The 15802-nt window shown below is 49.3% G+C and overlaps 1 protein-coding gene across 3 annotated transcripts in view; it reads right to left on the reverse strand.

Moving 5' to 3' along the window:
* SLC2A9 (solute carrier family 2 member 9) overlaps positions 1-15802 on the reverse strand; it is a 227341-nt gene that overhangs the window by 16320 nt on the left and 195219 nt on the right. For 2 of the 3 annotated variants that reach the window (XM_027545036.1, XM_027545035.1), the window contains one exon: positions 9849-9976. In XM_027545036.1, coding sequence (XP_027400837.1) covers positions 9849-9976 — 128 coding nt within the window. Of the gene's footprint in view, positions 1-3982; positions 4061-9848; positions 9977-15802 lie in introns of all 3 variants that reach the window. The other variant, XM_027545037.1, reaches the window with a different exon arrangement.

Genomic DNA, 15802 nt, shown 5'->3' on the forward strand with positions numbered 1-15802 from the left:
GTGAGGATACAGGGAGAAGATGGCTGTCTACAAGCCTCAGGAGAGAGGCCTCAGAAGAAATCAGCCTTGCAAAAGCCTGTGTCTCAGATGTGAGCAAACAACAATTCTGTTGTTTAAACCCCCTCGTCTATGGAACTTTGTTATGGCAGCCCCAGGAAGTGAATACAGTGGCTCTCGATTATTGCTGACATGGCTCCCAGAAGGGCTCTAGAATGGAAATGGTTCATTTATGGAGACTACAACAAACAGAAGTTGATCCCATGAGAGGGTCCCAGTGGGGTGAGCTTGTGAGTCCAGCATTTTTCCAGTGCCTTCATCATTGCCAGGGGCAGCCCCAAGAACCTGGCTCTCTTCCTTCGCTCCCATCCAGAAAGGAAATTTAACCATTGTCTTCCCTGGCTTGGGTCAGGAGGCTGACATTTCCCTAAATCTAAATGTGGCCTCCTGACCAGTGTCTCTGTCAGTGTGGCCAGCAGGGCCATTCAATCTGAGTCAAAGTCATGCCTTCAAGGCTTCCTGAACAATCCCTGAAAACCCGGAGACCCTGGGGAAGCTCTAGCTGGTAGGAACTCTGCTTCCACAGTCCACGGAATTCTCCAGGCAAGAATTATGTCCATGGGCATAAGGAAATGTGTATACTATGATGCCAGGTGAGAAAAGTAAAAACCAAAGCAAAAAAATTGGTTCTAATTTTTATAAATATGAAAAATTACCAGTATTTGAAGGAAGGGTAGGAAACAGCATCATTAACCCATAACATGAATGTTTTCACTTCATTTTCTTTATATTTTCATAGTTTCTACAGTGCACCATGTATAATTAGAATTGCCTCCTAACTATATAAGGGCTTCCCTGATAGCTTAGTTGGTAAAGAATCCACCTGCAATGCAGGAGACCCCGGTTTGATTCCTGGGTTGGGAAGATCTGCTGAAGAAGGCACAGGCTACCCACTCCTGTATTCTTGGGCTTCCCCTGTGGCTCAGCTGGTAAAGAATCTGCCTGCAGTGTGGAAGACCTGGGTTCGATCTCTGGACTGGGAAGATCCCCTGGAGAAGGGAAAGGCAACCCACTCCAGTATTTGGCCTGGAGAATTCCATGGACCGTATAGTCCACGGGGTCGCAAAGAGTCGGACAGGACTGAGAAAATTTCACTTTCACTTTTCCTATCTATCATCTATCTTTCTATCAGTTGTCTTCTGTTATTCTTTTGGTGAAAATCTGCATTGTTGCTTTATGTCTGTGTTTTAAATTTACACAAACAGTACCGGGCTACAGACTCCACTCGCTGCTTTACTTCTTTCTCCCCTGGGTTTAGATTCACACATCTTGTTGATGAAGATTGAGCTCATTGCTTTTCACTGACACATAACTCTGGTACTGTGTACCTACTATGCTTTATTTATGCTTCCTCCAAGGTGTGGCTACTCAGGTTACCTTTCATCCCTTGTTGCCACAGATAGTACTGTAGTTAATATCCCTGTACAGTCTATCTTACATACCTTTGCAAAAATCTCTGGGTGGAGTTTGGGGTCACAGGATATATGGATACTTAATATTAATTGGGCTTCCCAGGAGGCGCTAGTGGTAAAAAACTTGGCCTCCAATGCAGGAGACACAAGAGACGCAGGTTCAACCCCTGGGTCGGGAAGATACCCTGGAGAAGGAAGTGGCAACCCACCCACTCCAGTATTCCTGCCTGAAGAATTCCATGGGCAGAGGAGCCTGAAAGGCTACAGTCCATGGGGCCACAAAGAGTCGGACACGACTGAGCGACAAAGCAATATGATTAATTGGCACTAGAGTGCAAAATCCCATGGACAGAGGAGTCTGGTGGGCTGCAGTCCATGGGGTCGCTGGGAGTCAGACACGACTGAGGGACTTCACTTTTCACTTTCACACATTGGAGAGGGAAATGGCAACCCACTCCAGTGTTCTTGCCTGGAGAATCCCAGGGACGGGGGAGCCTGGTGGGCTGCCATCTATGGGGTTGCACAGAGTCGGACACGACTGACGCAACTTAGCAGCAGCAGCAGAGTGCTCCACCAGTGCACGAGGGCTCCTATTTCCCTACGTCTCTGTCAACACTTGGTATTCTCCAAGTGTCTAATTTTGACAACTGGGCAAATACACAGAGGTATGTTACTAGGGTAGTTTGCCTTTCTTTGATTTAAACAAGTTGCTTCTCTTCCCCTGTGTTACCATGTGCTTCTTGTCTGGGAACTGCCCTTTCCTATTTCTGTCCCTCTCCTAGAGGGACTCATGCTCTTTTATTGTTGACTTGCAGGAGGTCCTTCCTACTCTAAGGGCTAATCCCTGATCAGTTTAGAGGTCACACATGGCTTCTGTCATCATCTGTAGAATCCTTGACCTTGCCATTCCTCATTGGGTGCAAACCACCCCACCCCCCAACCCCCATTTTGATATAATTGGACCTGTCCCTTCTCTCCCCACTGTTTGTGCTGTTAGGGGTCTTGTTCATCCCCAGCCTGGGTCACAGAGATACCTTCCTACTTGGTCCTCTGTTTGATTTTTAGTTTCACTTTTCACATTTGGTTCTTGAATCCATCTGGAATCGTTTTACACATTTCATCTATTTAGTCCCGGCTCCCTCTTTTTAAGTTTGAAAGTTTTTGCTTACACAAAGGGTTCAGTGGAGAGAACTATTAAAAAAGTTGGTGACCTATAAAATGCCCTCCCTCTAAATAGAAAGGAAGAAGGGCCTGAATATTTTTGGAAGGCTCTGTGCTTTGGAACTTCTGAACTGTGGAGCCAGGGTCATATCCATGGACATCCTGCCTGGGAACAAATCGACAATCAGCACTGCACTAATGGGCAACTGGGAAAGGGAAGGAACGAGCTGGGCTGAAGGTCAAGTTTAAGGAGGAAAGAAGGCCTGGCTATCAGGTGGGCCTCTCAAAAAGCCCTTGTTTTATGGATAAAATCTTCTGATGATGATGCCAATGGCAGTGTTGAAATCATAGAAATCTTCTGTGGACCAGTTCAGAGGTGTCTGAGTTCAACTTTGAAGGCAGTGCTGCTGATTGGCTGACATTGGTCTGTAACTAAAGGTGATGAAGACCAAAGATGTGTGATTGGTCCTAACAGCAGGTGACTGTCATCAGCTTGGCTATCCATCCAGCTGGGGCGATGCATCTGGGCCAGGTGCTGCCTTATGTAAGATCCTCCTCCCTACTCTGCAAAGTGGATTTACTCTGCTCCTGACTGCTCTCCCCACCCCATCCCCATCCTCCTGCCATCATCCTAATCTGACCCTGAGGACCATTTCCCCTGCAGGTGACAGATAACCGCAGCTGCCAGGTCTCCCTGTCCACAAGCTGTTCTCTACCCGCTCAATCCAGCCTCTAGGCAGCCAGGATGAATCCAGAATGGTGAATACTGCTTGGTCTCTATCATTGTTTCCTAAATATCTGCATGACCGATTCTCAACCACAGTTACACGTTAGAATCATCTGGAACATTTTAAAAATACTGATAATTCCAACCCCCCACCCCTCCAAACTGATTCAGAATCTTGGTGATGGTGGTGGCAGGTCCCAAGCATTATCATTTATCTTACGCACCCTTCCCCCTGACCCATGGATCTCATGTTTCTGGAGCTGAGAACCCCTGGCCTACAGGATCAAGGGCAAGTTTTCTAGCAGAGCATTCAAGGTCTAGTAGGGTCTACCAGGCATTTACTGAAGAAATATCAGATGCCTGACACAAAGGCCTGGCATGCAATTACTATTTGTACTTAGTATGTGAATATCCACTTTGTTTCCTGATACTAAGTGTGTCCTTTTGTAATCTAGCAGGAGCCCTACCACCCCAGAACTGGCATTGCCTGACTCCTCCTAGGGGTCTCAGGGCCACTCTGTGCTCACCCTAGGGGGCAGCAGTCAGGGACTCAGCGTCACACCCACCGGGTTTCTCCACCTGGGTACCTCAGACCACACGTCCAAGCCTGGCTTCCAAAACCCACCTGTACTTCTTGTCATCAGCTGTGCAACACCTTGACTTTGGCTTAGGGAGACTGATTTGGGACTTCTGGCCTCCACAGCTAGAAGAGAGTAGATTTCTATTGTTTTAAGCCACCCAGTTTGTGTTAATTTGTTACAGCAGTCCCGGGAAAGGCACACACTCCCCATTCCTCAACTCTGTGTTACCACTTTGCTGACTTGCATCCCCTTCAGACTCCCTGAGGTCTCACCTGCTGAAACTCATCCACCTGTCTGCACCTTTATCATCCCTGCCCATGGCCTGTCCTCCGCTGTGACCCATGTGTAATAAAGCTTTGCAAACATTGTGATATACTCTCACAATAACTTTAGGAGGAAGCTCTGTTATCGTTCCCCATACACAGATGAGGAACAGAGGTCTGGAGAAATCCCAGCTCAGACAGCATATCAGCAGAGAGCAGGGACTCCAACCCAGGTCCTCTGATGACAAATCTTGAGCCCTCAACCTCTTTCCAGGCTTATTAAGTGCTACAAGCAAAGCTCCTAAAGTTGTGGCTCTCTTGCTGGGGAGCAGGGTAGGAAGATCCACGGAGTGATTGCCCCAGCCTCTCACTCAGCACGCAGAAGCATCAGGCAGCTGGGAGCCCAGGAGCACGTGGCGATGAGCAGGTCTGCTCTGCAGACGGACAAGAACCAGTGTTCATCTCAGTGCTGGGGAGAGTGGCCTCCAGGAGCCATGCCAGGGGCTTGATGCAGGATTCCTCAGGTTGGTAAGAGGGGTAGCCATGCCTGCTCTGACCACTAGCTTCTCCCCTAAATTGGTTCCTCCAAATAATGTGCTTGAGGAATTTGACAAGACCAAATCCACAATAGTTTAGATCCTTTGTTGTTGCTGTCATTTAGTTACTCAGTTGTGTCCAGCTCTTTGCGATCCCATGTACTATAGCCTGCCTGGCTCCTCTGTCCATGGGGATTTCTAGGCAAGAATAGTGGAGTGGGTAGCATTGTCATTTGTTGGCAAAGTAATGTCTCTGCTTTTAAATATGCTGTCTAGGTTGGTCATAACTTTTCTTCCAAGGAGTGTCTTAATTTCATGGCTGCAGTCACCATCTGTAGTGATTTTGGAGCCCCCAAAAATAAAGTCTGCCACTGTTTCCACTGTTTTTCCATCTATTTGCCATGAAGTGATGGGACTGGATGCCATGATCTTAGTTTTCTGAATGTTGAGCTTTAAGCCAACTTTTTCACTCTCCTCTTTCACTTTCCTCAAGAGGCTCTTTAGTTCTTCACTTTCTGCCATAAGGGTGGTGTCATCTGCATATCTGAGGTTATTGATATTTCTCCTGGCAATCTTGATTCCAGCTTGTGCTTCATCCAGCCCAGCATGTCTCATGATGTACTCTGCACAGAAGTTAAATAAGCAGGGTGACAATATACAGCCTTGATATACTCCTTTCCTGATTTGGAACTAGTCTGTTGTTCCATGTCTAGTTCTAACTATTGCTTCCTGACCTGCATACAGATTTCTCAAGAGGCAAGTCAGGTCCGTCTAATCAAGGCTATGGTTTTTCCAGTGGTCATGTATGGAAGTGAGAGTTGAACTATAAAGAAATCAGAGGGCTCAAGAATTGATGCTTTTGAACTGTGGTGTTGGAGAAGACTCTTGAGAGTCTCTTGGACTGAAAGGAGATCCAACCAGTCCATCCTAAAGGAAATCAGTCCTAAATGTTTATTGGAAGGACTGACGCTGAAGCTGAAACTCCAATACTTTGGCCACCCGATATGAAGAGTTGACTCATTGGAAAAGACTCTGATGCTTGGAGGGATTGAAGGCAAGAGTAGAAGAGGATGACAGAGGATGAGATGGCTGGATGGCATCACCGACTTGATGGACATGAGTTTGAGTGAACTCTGGGAGTTGGTGATGGACAGGGAGGCCTGTCATGCTGCAGTCCACGGGGTCTCAAAGAGTCAGACACAACTGAGCAACTGAACTGAACTGAGCCATTTCCTACTCCAGGGGATCTTCCCAATTCATATATCAAACCAGCATCTCCTGAATTGCAGGCAGATTCTTTACCTCTGAGTCGCCAGGGAAGCCCTTAGAGCCCCTGATGGTGTCATTTTCAAGCCGGTATTGGTACCTTTCACCCTCTGCATGGGAGGCACTGGTGAAGATGTGTGACTCTTGGTGGATATTGTAGAGTTCAGTGGTCAGGAATGCACACCCTGGAGGTGCAAGGGTTTCAGTTCCACCTCTGTCACTTGTTATGTTAGCTGGGCACTCTTGGCTAAGTGACTTAACCTTTCTGTGCACTTATTTGTCCAGCTGTGAAATGAGGCCGTAATGGCACTTGCCACACAGGGCTGGTGGGGGATCAAATGAATTACAATACATACAGAGCATGGTAATTCTTGATCAATGTCAGCTCTGACTGTCTATCTGGCTGGTTTCCTACACTATTAGTGTCCTCTGGCTGCTGTAACAAATTATCATATATGTGGTGGCTTGAAACAACAGAAATGCATGCTCTCACAGCTCTGGCAGCCAGAGTCTGAAATCAGTGCCACTGGTGTTAGCAGGGCCACGTTCAAGTGTGTCCTGTGCCCGTCGTGGGTCCTTGACAGACGTTACCTCTCACTTAGCCATTCATTTGGTTGTGACCAGACCTCGGGCTACACAACTGGATACAAAGCCTGTCCTGCAGGCTTTGGTCACCTTGTTCTGGAGACAGACACAGAGGTTCACCTTCATAGATCCCATCGTCTTGGCCTGTACAAGGGGGTGGGCTCTAAGGATTAGGTATGTAATGATGAGAATGCCCACCTCTGGGGGCCCTGAGACCCTTGTGCTTAGGGGACTCCAAGCAAAGGCTTGTTGACCGCCTGGCAGAGTTGCATTTAGGGGATTCATGGGGCTGGTGGGAGGGGTCCTCTGCCTACACTGAGATGGACCATGTCCTCACAAGCTTCTTGCTTTCCAGGAGACCCCATTGCCAGCTTTTCACGATGGGCTACATTGACCCAGTGGGCTCCTGCAGAGGGTCCTGCAGTTGGAATTCTTCCCTGAGCTCCTCCAGGCCACTTTCCTATATTCCCTGAATGGCTACAAACATTGCCCTGCAAGGTCAAGGTCAAGGTCAGGAGGTCCCTCTCTGGTGTGGGACCCACATCTCTCTCCAGCTCTAGCCCCAATTGCCAAAGGCAGTGACACGACCTGAGCCCGATGCCTCCCAGGGAATGGATCAGAGACCTGCCTTCCAGGCCTTCCCAGCTGTGTCTTTCTTTGCCAGCCCCTGCACTTCTCCCTGAACTGCCACAAGCCCTGAAACTTGTACCTGTAAAGAGTGATTCCCCCAGCCCTCCTGTGACACCTGTACCCTGACGCCTCTGAGAGGAACCAGCCAGTCTGGATGCTGTAAGACTGCCATGCACACGTGTATCACTTGTGCTGGTGGGGCCTGGCTCTGCGGGTAGGGGGCGCCACTTCTGCCCCTGAGCCTTTAAACAAGGCTGTGCCCTCCTTCATCTTGTCCCCTGCCCCCGACCAGGCTCTCAGCATCCCTATGACTTCTCTATGAGAGCATCCTGATAGCGCAAGTGGAAGCATCCACACATGTGGTGACAGTCTTGGCATATGGCTCTTATGGCATTCAGGGTCCTACTCTGCCCTGGCTCATCACAGCAGGGTGACCTAGCATGAACAATGATACCAGAAACCTCTCAGGCTCCTGGGGTTTCTAGCCAGGTGAGTGCCCAGCTGGAACTGAGTTGGTTGGAATGAAGGTGACCCCTAACACATCTTCAAAGCCATCAGAAATTGGGTTATTGTGAAAGGAGTGTGAAACCTGTAAAAACCATGATGGGAGAGGAAGTCTGTGGCTGTGACTGTGTTCTGACAGATTCTCACCAGCTCCTGGGCCTCGGGCAAGTCTCCCAAGCCTGCTGAGCCTGACTTCCCTCCCTGAGAAGCAGCCTAGGGCCCTGGTCAGGGAAGGACACAAACTTTCTGGCTCTTCCCCTTCCGGACACCAGGCAGCATGCATTTCTCCTTAGGTAAGGTGTGGCTGTGTGATTTTCACTCATGGGAGTTTGCCTGGAACACACATTACTGCCATGCCAAGGTCTTAACTGGCAGGTGTGAGACTGGCCACATTCCCTCCACCTGCCACAGGGCAGTTATTCCAGAAGGAGAGGGCTCTGCCAATCATCATTCCTAAAGCTCTGGGGCAGAAAGTGAAGTCACTCAGTCGTGTCCGACTCTTTGTGACCCCATGGTCTGTAGCCTACCAGGCTCCTCCATCCATGGGATTTTCCAGGCAAGAGTACTGGAGTGGGTTGCCATTTCCTTCTCCAGGGGATCTTCCCAACCCACAGATCGAACCCAGGTCTCCCTCATTGCAGGCAGAATGCTTTACCGTCTGAGCCACCATATGCTAGGGGAAAAAAAAAAAGATCTGGGGCAGAACCTCCGCTTAATCTAGGAATATGGGGAGCTGTGAGCTGAGAGAGAAATGATTGGGAGAGAATTTTCCTCATAATAATGAATATTTTACTGATGCCCAGCTCTGTTGGCTTGGAGCCAAACTGGGAGAAGCCATTGAAGGTGTGAAGTCAGTTGAACAGACTACTTGTTATCCTCTGAGAACAGCCAGACAAACGTGCCCTGAGGATGGAGTAGATGGATGTGGATTCCCTGGTCCATGGCCTCCCCGTGTTACCTATGTTTCAGAGATGCAGTGGCTGTAGCTAAGTCAGGATGCTTTACAAGTTACACAGTGGGGCAGCCCTTAACTCTGAGACTGAGAGGACAGAGCAGTAGATGGAGAATGCGGAAGAGGAAGAGGGGGCGGGGTGGAGCCACCAGTTTGAATGATGACTTGGAACCTTGGGCTGACTCCATCTACTCCCTGAACCTCAGCTTCTCTGTAGGATGGAGAGGATGAGAAACTGCAGTGCAGAGCTGCCTGAGGGCATCGTGAATTCATAAACCCCATGACGGGGGCCTGGTGCAGAGTAACTGGTCCACAACTGGGCATGCAGGAGTTCCCATCATGTGGGCCTGCCTGCAGCAGAGTCTCTGAAATGTGCTAGGCTTGGCGCCAGTCAAGCAACAGGCAGAGAATTAATGGAGGGGCTGCAGAGGGTTGAATTAAGCCCCCCAAATGGAGGGTGAGTTCTTGCTCAGAGGTTTCTGATGGAGTCTCACCTTCACCAGTGGTGTCACCTGCTCTCTGGGCAGCGGGGAGCCCTGGTGGGTCTTAGAGCAGGGAAGCCTGATCCTCCCTCCTGGAGTGCAGCTGGCCCCTTGCTCTGTGAGGAACACTTGTAAAGCCCTTGTCTTTTGTGTTCCTGGCCCTGGAGAGCTCTCTGATATAATTTATCTCCTCTCTTGTCTTTTTTCTCCTTTGGTTCCAGCCACACTGGCCTCCTTACACAAAAAGAACTTGTATCTGTTCCCTGAGTTATCATTCTCCTGTCAAAGGTGGTCACCCTTGGGACAATGACCCCCATTAGCTGTGGTGATGCTGAAGACAATGAGGATGCTACAGGCATGGCAGGGTGGCATGGGCACTGGAACCATGACATGGACCTTGTCTCACTCACACCAGGGCAAGTGCATTGCAGGTTTGAGATTCTCACCGCAGGTGAGAGGTTTCCCTGCAGACCTTCAGTGATGTGAATCTGCCCCATGACAGCCCTTAGCACTCAAGGGCAACTCCCAAAAGATACAGGAGGGAGAAAGAGGATTAGAGTTTGGGCCAAAGCACATTTCTCCTATCCTCAGGCCAGCAGAATTTTCATTTGAGAGAGAATCAACCTCTGTGTTATGAATCATCCATCACTTGGAGGGGATCTCATGACCAAGAGCCCCCTTGTCAGTCTCACCTGAATGAATGGGAAGAGGAGGCCGATGGTGAAGTTGGAGAGCCAGTTGACGGTGCCCACCACGGTAAAGGCAGCTGGCCGCTGGGCTTGCTGGAAGAACTCGCTGGTCAGGATGAAGGGAATGCCACCTGCAACCAGAGCCAGGGCATGGGTTAATCACCCCAGGGAAGTCTGGCCACCAGCATCCATCTCTATTTGGCAGGGGAGCCCCTCCTGGTAAGAGGCAGCTCTGCCTGGGAGAGTGACACCTTTGGGCATGAGTGTTGGAATTATAGCCTGTAACCCCTAAAGATACACAAACCATTTCTCTGACCTGGTCCTCCCAAATGAGAGATGATTCATCTTCTAGGCTCTCCCATCTCAGTTCTGGAATCACTAGGTTGGACTTCCCAGGTGGCAATAGGGATAAAGAACCCGCCTGCCAATACATGAGACATGAGAGATTTGGGTCCGATCTCTGGGTTGGGAAGATCCCCTGGAGGAAGGCATGGCAACTCACTCCAGTATTCTGGCCTGGAGAATCCCATGGATAGAGGAGCCTGGCGGGCTACAGTCCACGGGGTCGCAAAGAGTTGGACATGACTGAAGCGATTTAGCACACACGCACAGGCTGGATTCACTCGTTCCATCAAGATTCAGTGATTATTGGCTGTGCTGGGGCTGGCCCCACAGTCCTGGAGGAGAGTGGTCATGCCCCTGCGCTTCTGAGACTCCCTTATCTGGTGGGGGAGAAAGGATGACTTATTACAAAGGAAGTGAGGGAATAATAACTAATGCAGCATGTGATAAGCGCTGGAGGAAATGCTCAAGGCAATGGAGGGGGTGGAGATCCAGGTTAGCAGTGGTAGGGAGAGCTCTCTGGGCAGGTGATGGTGGAGATACGGCTCAAAGGAGGAGATGCAGCTTGTGAAGATTTGGGATGATCATGCCGACGGAAGGACGAAAGGGCAGAGACCCTGAGGGATGAAAAGGATTGAGAAGACTCCTGAGAGTCCCTTGGACTGCAAGGAGATCAAACCAGTCAATCTTAAAGGAAATCAACCCTGAATATTCACTGGAAGCCCTGATGCTGAAGCTCCAAATACTTTGGCCACCTGATGCAAAGAGCCTACTCATTGGAAAAGACTCTGATGCTGGGAAAGATTGAGGGCAGGAGGAGAAGGGGATGACCCAGGATGAGACAGTTGGATGGCATCACCGACTCAATGGACATTGAGGGACAGGGAGGCCTGGCGTGCTGCAGTCCATGGGGTCACAAAGGCTCGGACGTGACTGAGCGACTGAAAAACAACAAGGTCTATAACAGAGGCTATCCTGTTGGACATCTGAGGAAGGGGATAGAGGAAGGGGATGGGATGGCAAAGGTGAGCAGGGCCAGTTAAGCAGCCTCTGGAGATCAAGGAGAGGGGCTGCCATTGAGGAAAACTGATGAGGGGTTTAAAGGAGGGATTGATGTGATCAATTGGCACTTCGTAGAGACCACTGCTGTTTGGAGGAAGGACTGGAGGAGGCAGAGGTTGATGCAGGAGGCTGTTGGGGCTGGCAGGAGCAGATGATGGCGGTCTAGAGGGTTTGGATGGCGGCGGTGCGGATGGATGGAAGGGGCTGATTTGGGTAGTTGCCACCCCATGGATGCAAAGCTCTCAGGGTGAGCATTGCACCCTGAAACCACAGCGCTCATCGTCAGGTTCAACCAAGCAACCCAAGGTCACACAGCCAGGACCAGCTCAAGCCTGTGTCTCTCCAGAGCTTTCACCACGACTGCCCCAGCATGCTGCCCACAAGCCTTGGACTCTGCACCTCAAAAATGACTCAGAATGGACCACCCATGACCCACACTCTGCCCCTGCCCTGCTAGACTGTGAGCCCTCCAGGGAAGCTGGCATCTCCATTGGCCTGGCAGAGTAGACAGGTGACTGATATTTACATACTTGAAGTAAATGCTCAACATTTGATTTTGAAAAGGCTTGATATACTGTTTGCTACAAAAAAGGTGGATGCTTTATCTTAAAGGTGTCTATCAAAATGATGTGCAGGAACAATGGTTTCATGGTAAAATGTGCTACAACCAGCCTTAGGTCTATGAAGCACGTGTGACTATGTTGGCAAGTGTGTCACACACCTACTGCCACGAGCCTTGCTGCACGTCCCAGGGGGCAGTTCACAGGTCTGCTGAAGCCTGAACAGGGCCGAGGGCTGATGTTTCACCTTCCTGACTTCCCTGGATGTGTTTTGGAAGCATCTGTAGGTAACTTATTAACACTTCTGCCGCCGGTTTATTAGTTTACAGTGGAGCAGAATGTTGACAAACCTGCCCCCTTGCACTTTGTTTGCTGTTCAGGGCTGAGGCCACGATTTGTTTACTGGTTATGGTGCCTCCTCCCAGCACAGGACCTAGGATACAGACACCAGGTACTCTGTAAAGATTTGCATGATCAGTGGAGGAACGGTTAAGACACCCTGGGTTCAAGGACATCTACATCATGCCTCTTCTCTCTTTCTCTCTCAGGCCTTCAGGCCACCCCTGCAGGACAAATATAAGCAACCATGACAATCCTGCACAGCGCACTGTGCCAATGGGTTTTCATTTCCATTATTTCCTTCAAACTCCCCAGCCAGAGAAGGTGGTGAGACATGGTGTTAGGGCTCTAGTGTCAGTAAGAACAGGTGGAAGTTCTGGGTCCACCAGATCCCTCTAGAATGCAGATCTATCACAAGTGAGGTATGATAGAAGGGACTTACTAGAGAGAGGAGGGGGTTTGTGAGGATTAAATGAACTACTGTGTGCAATCACTTAGTATAAGTCTGCTCCATGTGAGGTACTGAATAAATGTTAATTATTCAATAATTGTTAGCTACTAGAATAGCTAGAATAATAAAACTAGAATAATAGTTTTAAACTCATCTGCATTATTTCCTCCCATTGTGTGAGCTAACTGTAACTCAAAGAAGGGGCGTGACTAGCCCAAGGTCTATTGACAGAGGGATGATGGTGATGGTGATGATGGTGATAGTGGTGATGGTGAAGGTGATGGCGATGACAGTGGTGAAGGTGATGATAGTGGGGAAGGTGATGGTGATGATAGTGGTGATGGTGATGACAGTGGTAATGGTGATGATAGTGGTGATGGTGATGAAGGTGATGATGGTGATGGTGATGATAGTGGTGATGGTGGTGATGATGGCGATGGTGATGGTGATGATAGTGATAGTGGTGATGGTGATGACAGTGGTAATGGTGATGATAGTGGTGATGGTGATGATGGTGATGGTGATGATAGTGGTGATGGTGGTAATGATGGTGATGGTGATGCTGATGATAGTGATAATGGTGATGGTGGTGATGGTGATAGTGATGATAGTGGTGATGGTGATGACAGTGGTGATGGTGATGATAGTGATGATGGTGATGACAGTGGTGATGGTGATGACAGTGGTGATGGTGAAGGTGACAGTGATGATGGTGATGGTGGTGATGATGGCAATGGTGATGCTGATGATAGTGGTAATGGTGATGGTGGTGATAGTGGTGATGGTGATGACAGTGGTGATGGTGATGATAGTGGTGATGGTGATGATAGTGGTGATAGTGATGATGGTGGTGATGGTGATGACAGTGGTGATGGTGATGATAGAGGGGAAGGTGATGGTGATGATAGTGGTGATGGTGATGACAGTGGTGATGGTGATGATAGTGGTGATGGTGATGATGGTGGTGATGGTGATGACAGTGGTGATGGTGATGATAGTGGGGAAGGTGATGGTGATGATAGTGGTGATGGTGATGATAGTGGTGATGGTGATGACAGTGGTGATGGTGATGATAGTGGGGAAGGTGATGGTGATGATAGTGGTGATGGTGATGATAGTGGTGATGGTGATGACAGTGGTGATGGTGATGATAGTGGGGAAGGTGATGGTGATGATAGTGGTGATGGTGATGATAGTGGTGATGGTGATGACAGTGGTGATGGTGATGATAGTGGGGAAGGTGATGGTGATGATAGTGGTGATGGTGATGATAGTGGTGATGGTGATGACAGTGGTGATGGTGATGATAGTGGGGAAGGTGATGGTGATGATAAAGGGGAAGGTGATGGTGATGATAGTGGGGAAGGTGATGGTAATGATAAAGGGGAAGGTGATGGTGATGATAGTGGGGAAGGTGATGGTGATGATAGTGGTGATGGTGATGATAGTGGTGATGGTGATGACAGTGGTGATGGTGATGATAGTGGGGAAGGTGATGGTGATGATAAAGGGGAAGGTGATGGTGATGATAGTGGGGAAGGTGATGGTAATGATAAAGGGGAAGGTGATGGTGATGATAGTGGGGAAGGTGATGGTGATGATAAAGGGGAAGGTGATGGTGATGATAGAGGGGAAGGTGATGGTGATGATAGTGGTGATGGTGATGATAGTGGTGATGGTGATGACAGTGGTGATGGTGATGATAGTGGGGAAGGTGATGGTGATGATAAAGGGGAAGGTGATGGTGATGATAGTGGTGATGGTGATGGTGATGACAGTGGTGATGGTGATGATAGTGGTGATGGTGATGACAGTGGTGATGGTGATGACAGTGGTGATGGTGATGATAGTGGTGATGGTGGTGATGATGGCGATGGTGATGCTGATGATAGTGGTAATGGTGATGGTGGTGATAGTGGTGATGGTGATGGTGGTGATAATGCCGCTCATTGTGATAATGATGCTAGTAATGATGGTGGAGGTGATGATGATAATGATGCTAGTGATAATGATGGTGGTGATGGTGGTGGTGTGATGCTAGCCAGGATGGTGATAATGACAGTGGTCATGATAGAAATGATGGTGATAATGATGAAGGTAGAGATAGTGGTGTTGCTGCAGCTGCTGAATGATGGTGGTGGTAATTGTGACAGGTATTGGGAAAAGCTCTTGACATACATTATTTCACTTAATTATCACTACTGTATGGTCGTAGGATTCCCTTGTGGCTCAGACGGTAAAGAGTCTGCCTGCAATGCAGGAGACCCAGGTTCAATCCTTGGGTCGGGAAGATCCCCTGGAGAAGGAAATGGCAACCCACTCCAGTATTCTTGCCTGGAGAATCCCAGGGACGGGGGAGCCTGGTGGGCTACCGTCCATAGGGTCGCAAAGAGTCGGACAGGAGTGATCGACTTCACTTTCACTTTTTTTGTGCCCTATGTGGTAGTACCACATGATAGCTAGAGCACGGCTGGGGGTATCACACAGTGGTTAGTGCACGGGATGGGATATATTCATGGTTAAGGGCACTGGGTGGCATATGGCACTCAGCTCCTGTGTCTCTGGCTCCGCTGTTGCAGTAACTAAGTTTTCTTGGACAACTGCAACCCTGGTGTCCACCACGAGGAGCCATCTGACACAGGTCTAGCCTCACAACCTTTCTCCTGCAGGAGACAAACCTGATTTCAATTCCCACATCTCTCTCTACTGGCTATGTGACCAAGCGAGTGAATGAAAGTCACTCAGTCATGTCCGACTCTTTGCGACCCCATGGACTGTAGTCCCGCCAGGACTACACTGGAGTGGGTTGCCATGCCCTCCTCCAGGGGATCTTCTCGACCCAGGGATAGAACCCAGGTCTCTTATGTCTCCTGCATTGGCAGGAGGGTTCTTTACCACAAGTGCCACCTGGGAAGTCAGACCTGGTCCCAAAACCAAGAGCTTCTGGTTTAGGGAAAAGATTCTCTCCCTTGCTCTTTCCCTAGGAGATGTTAGACAGAGGATGAAGACAGGGTTTCCAAAGAGGTTTGTTTTACGATGGTAAGCACAGCCGGCTGCTTGAGGACAGGGAGCTGACACCAGAACCCAGTCGATGTAGGAAGGAGGCTGAATGCTTTGGAAGCTACCCTAGCTTTGAGGCTGCCTGTTCAGCCAAATGGGAGAGGCGGGCTGTCCTTTTGTCTCTGGGGAGCTTGGACGCCCAC

Source organism: Bos indicus x Bos taurus, chromosome 6 (genome assembly GCF_003369695.1).
Source record: "Bos indicus x Bos taurus breed Angus x Brahman F1 hybrid chromosome 6, Bos_hybrid_MaternalHap_v2.0, whole genome shotgun sequence".
NCBI classification, from domain to species: domain Eukaryota; kingdom Metazoa; phylum Chordata; class Mammalia; order Artiodactyla; family Bovidae; genus Bos; species Bos indicus x Bos taurus.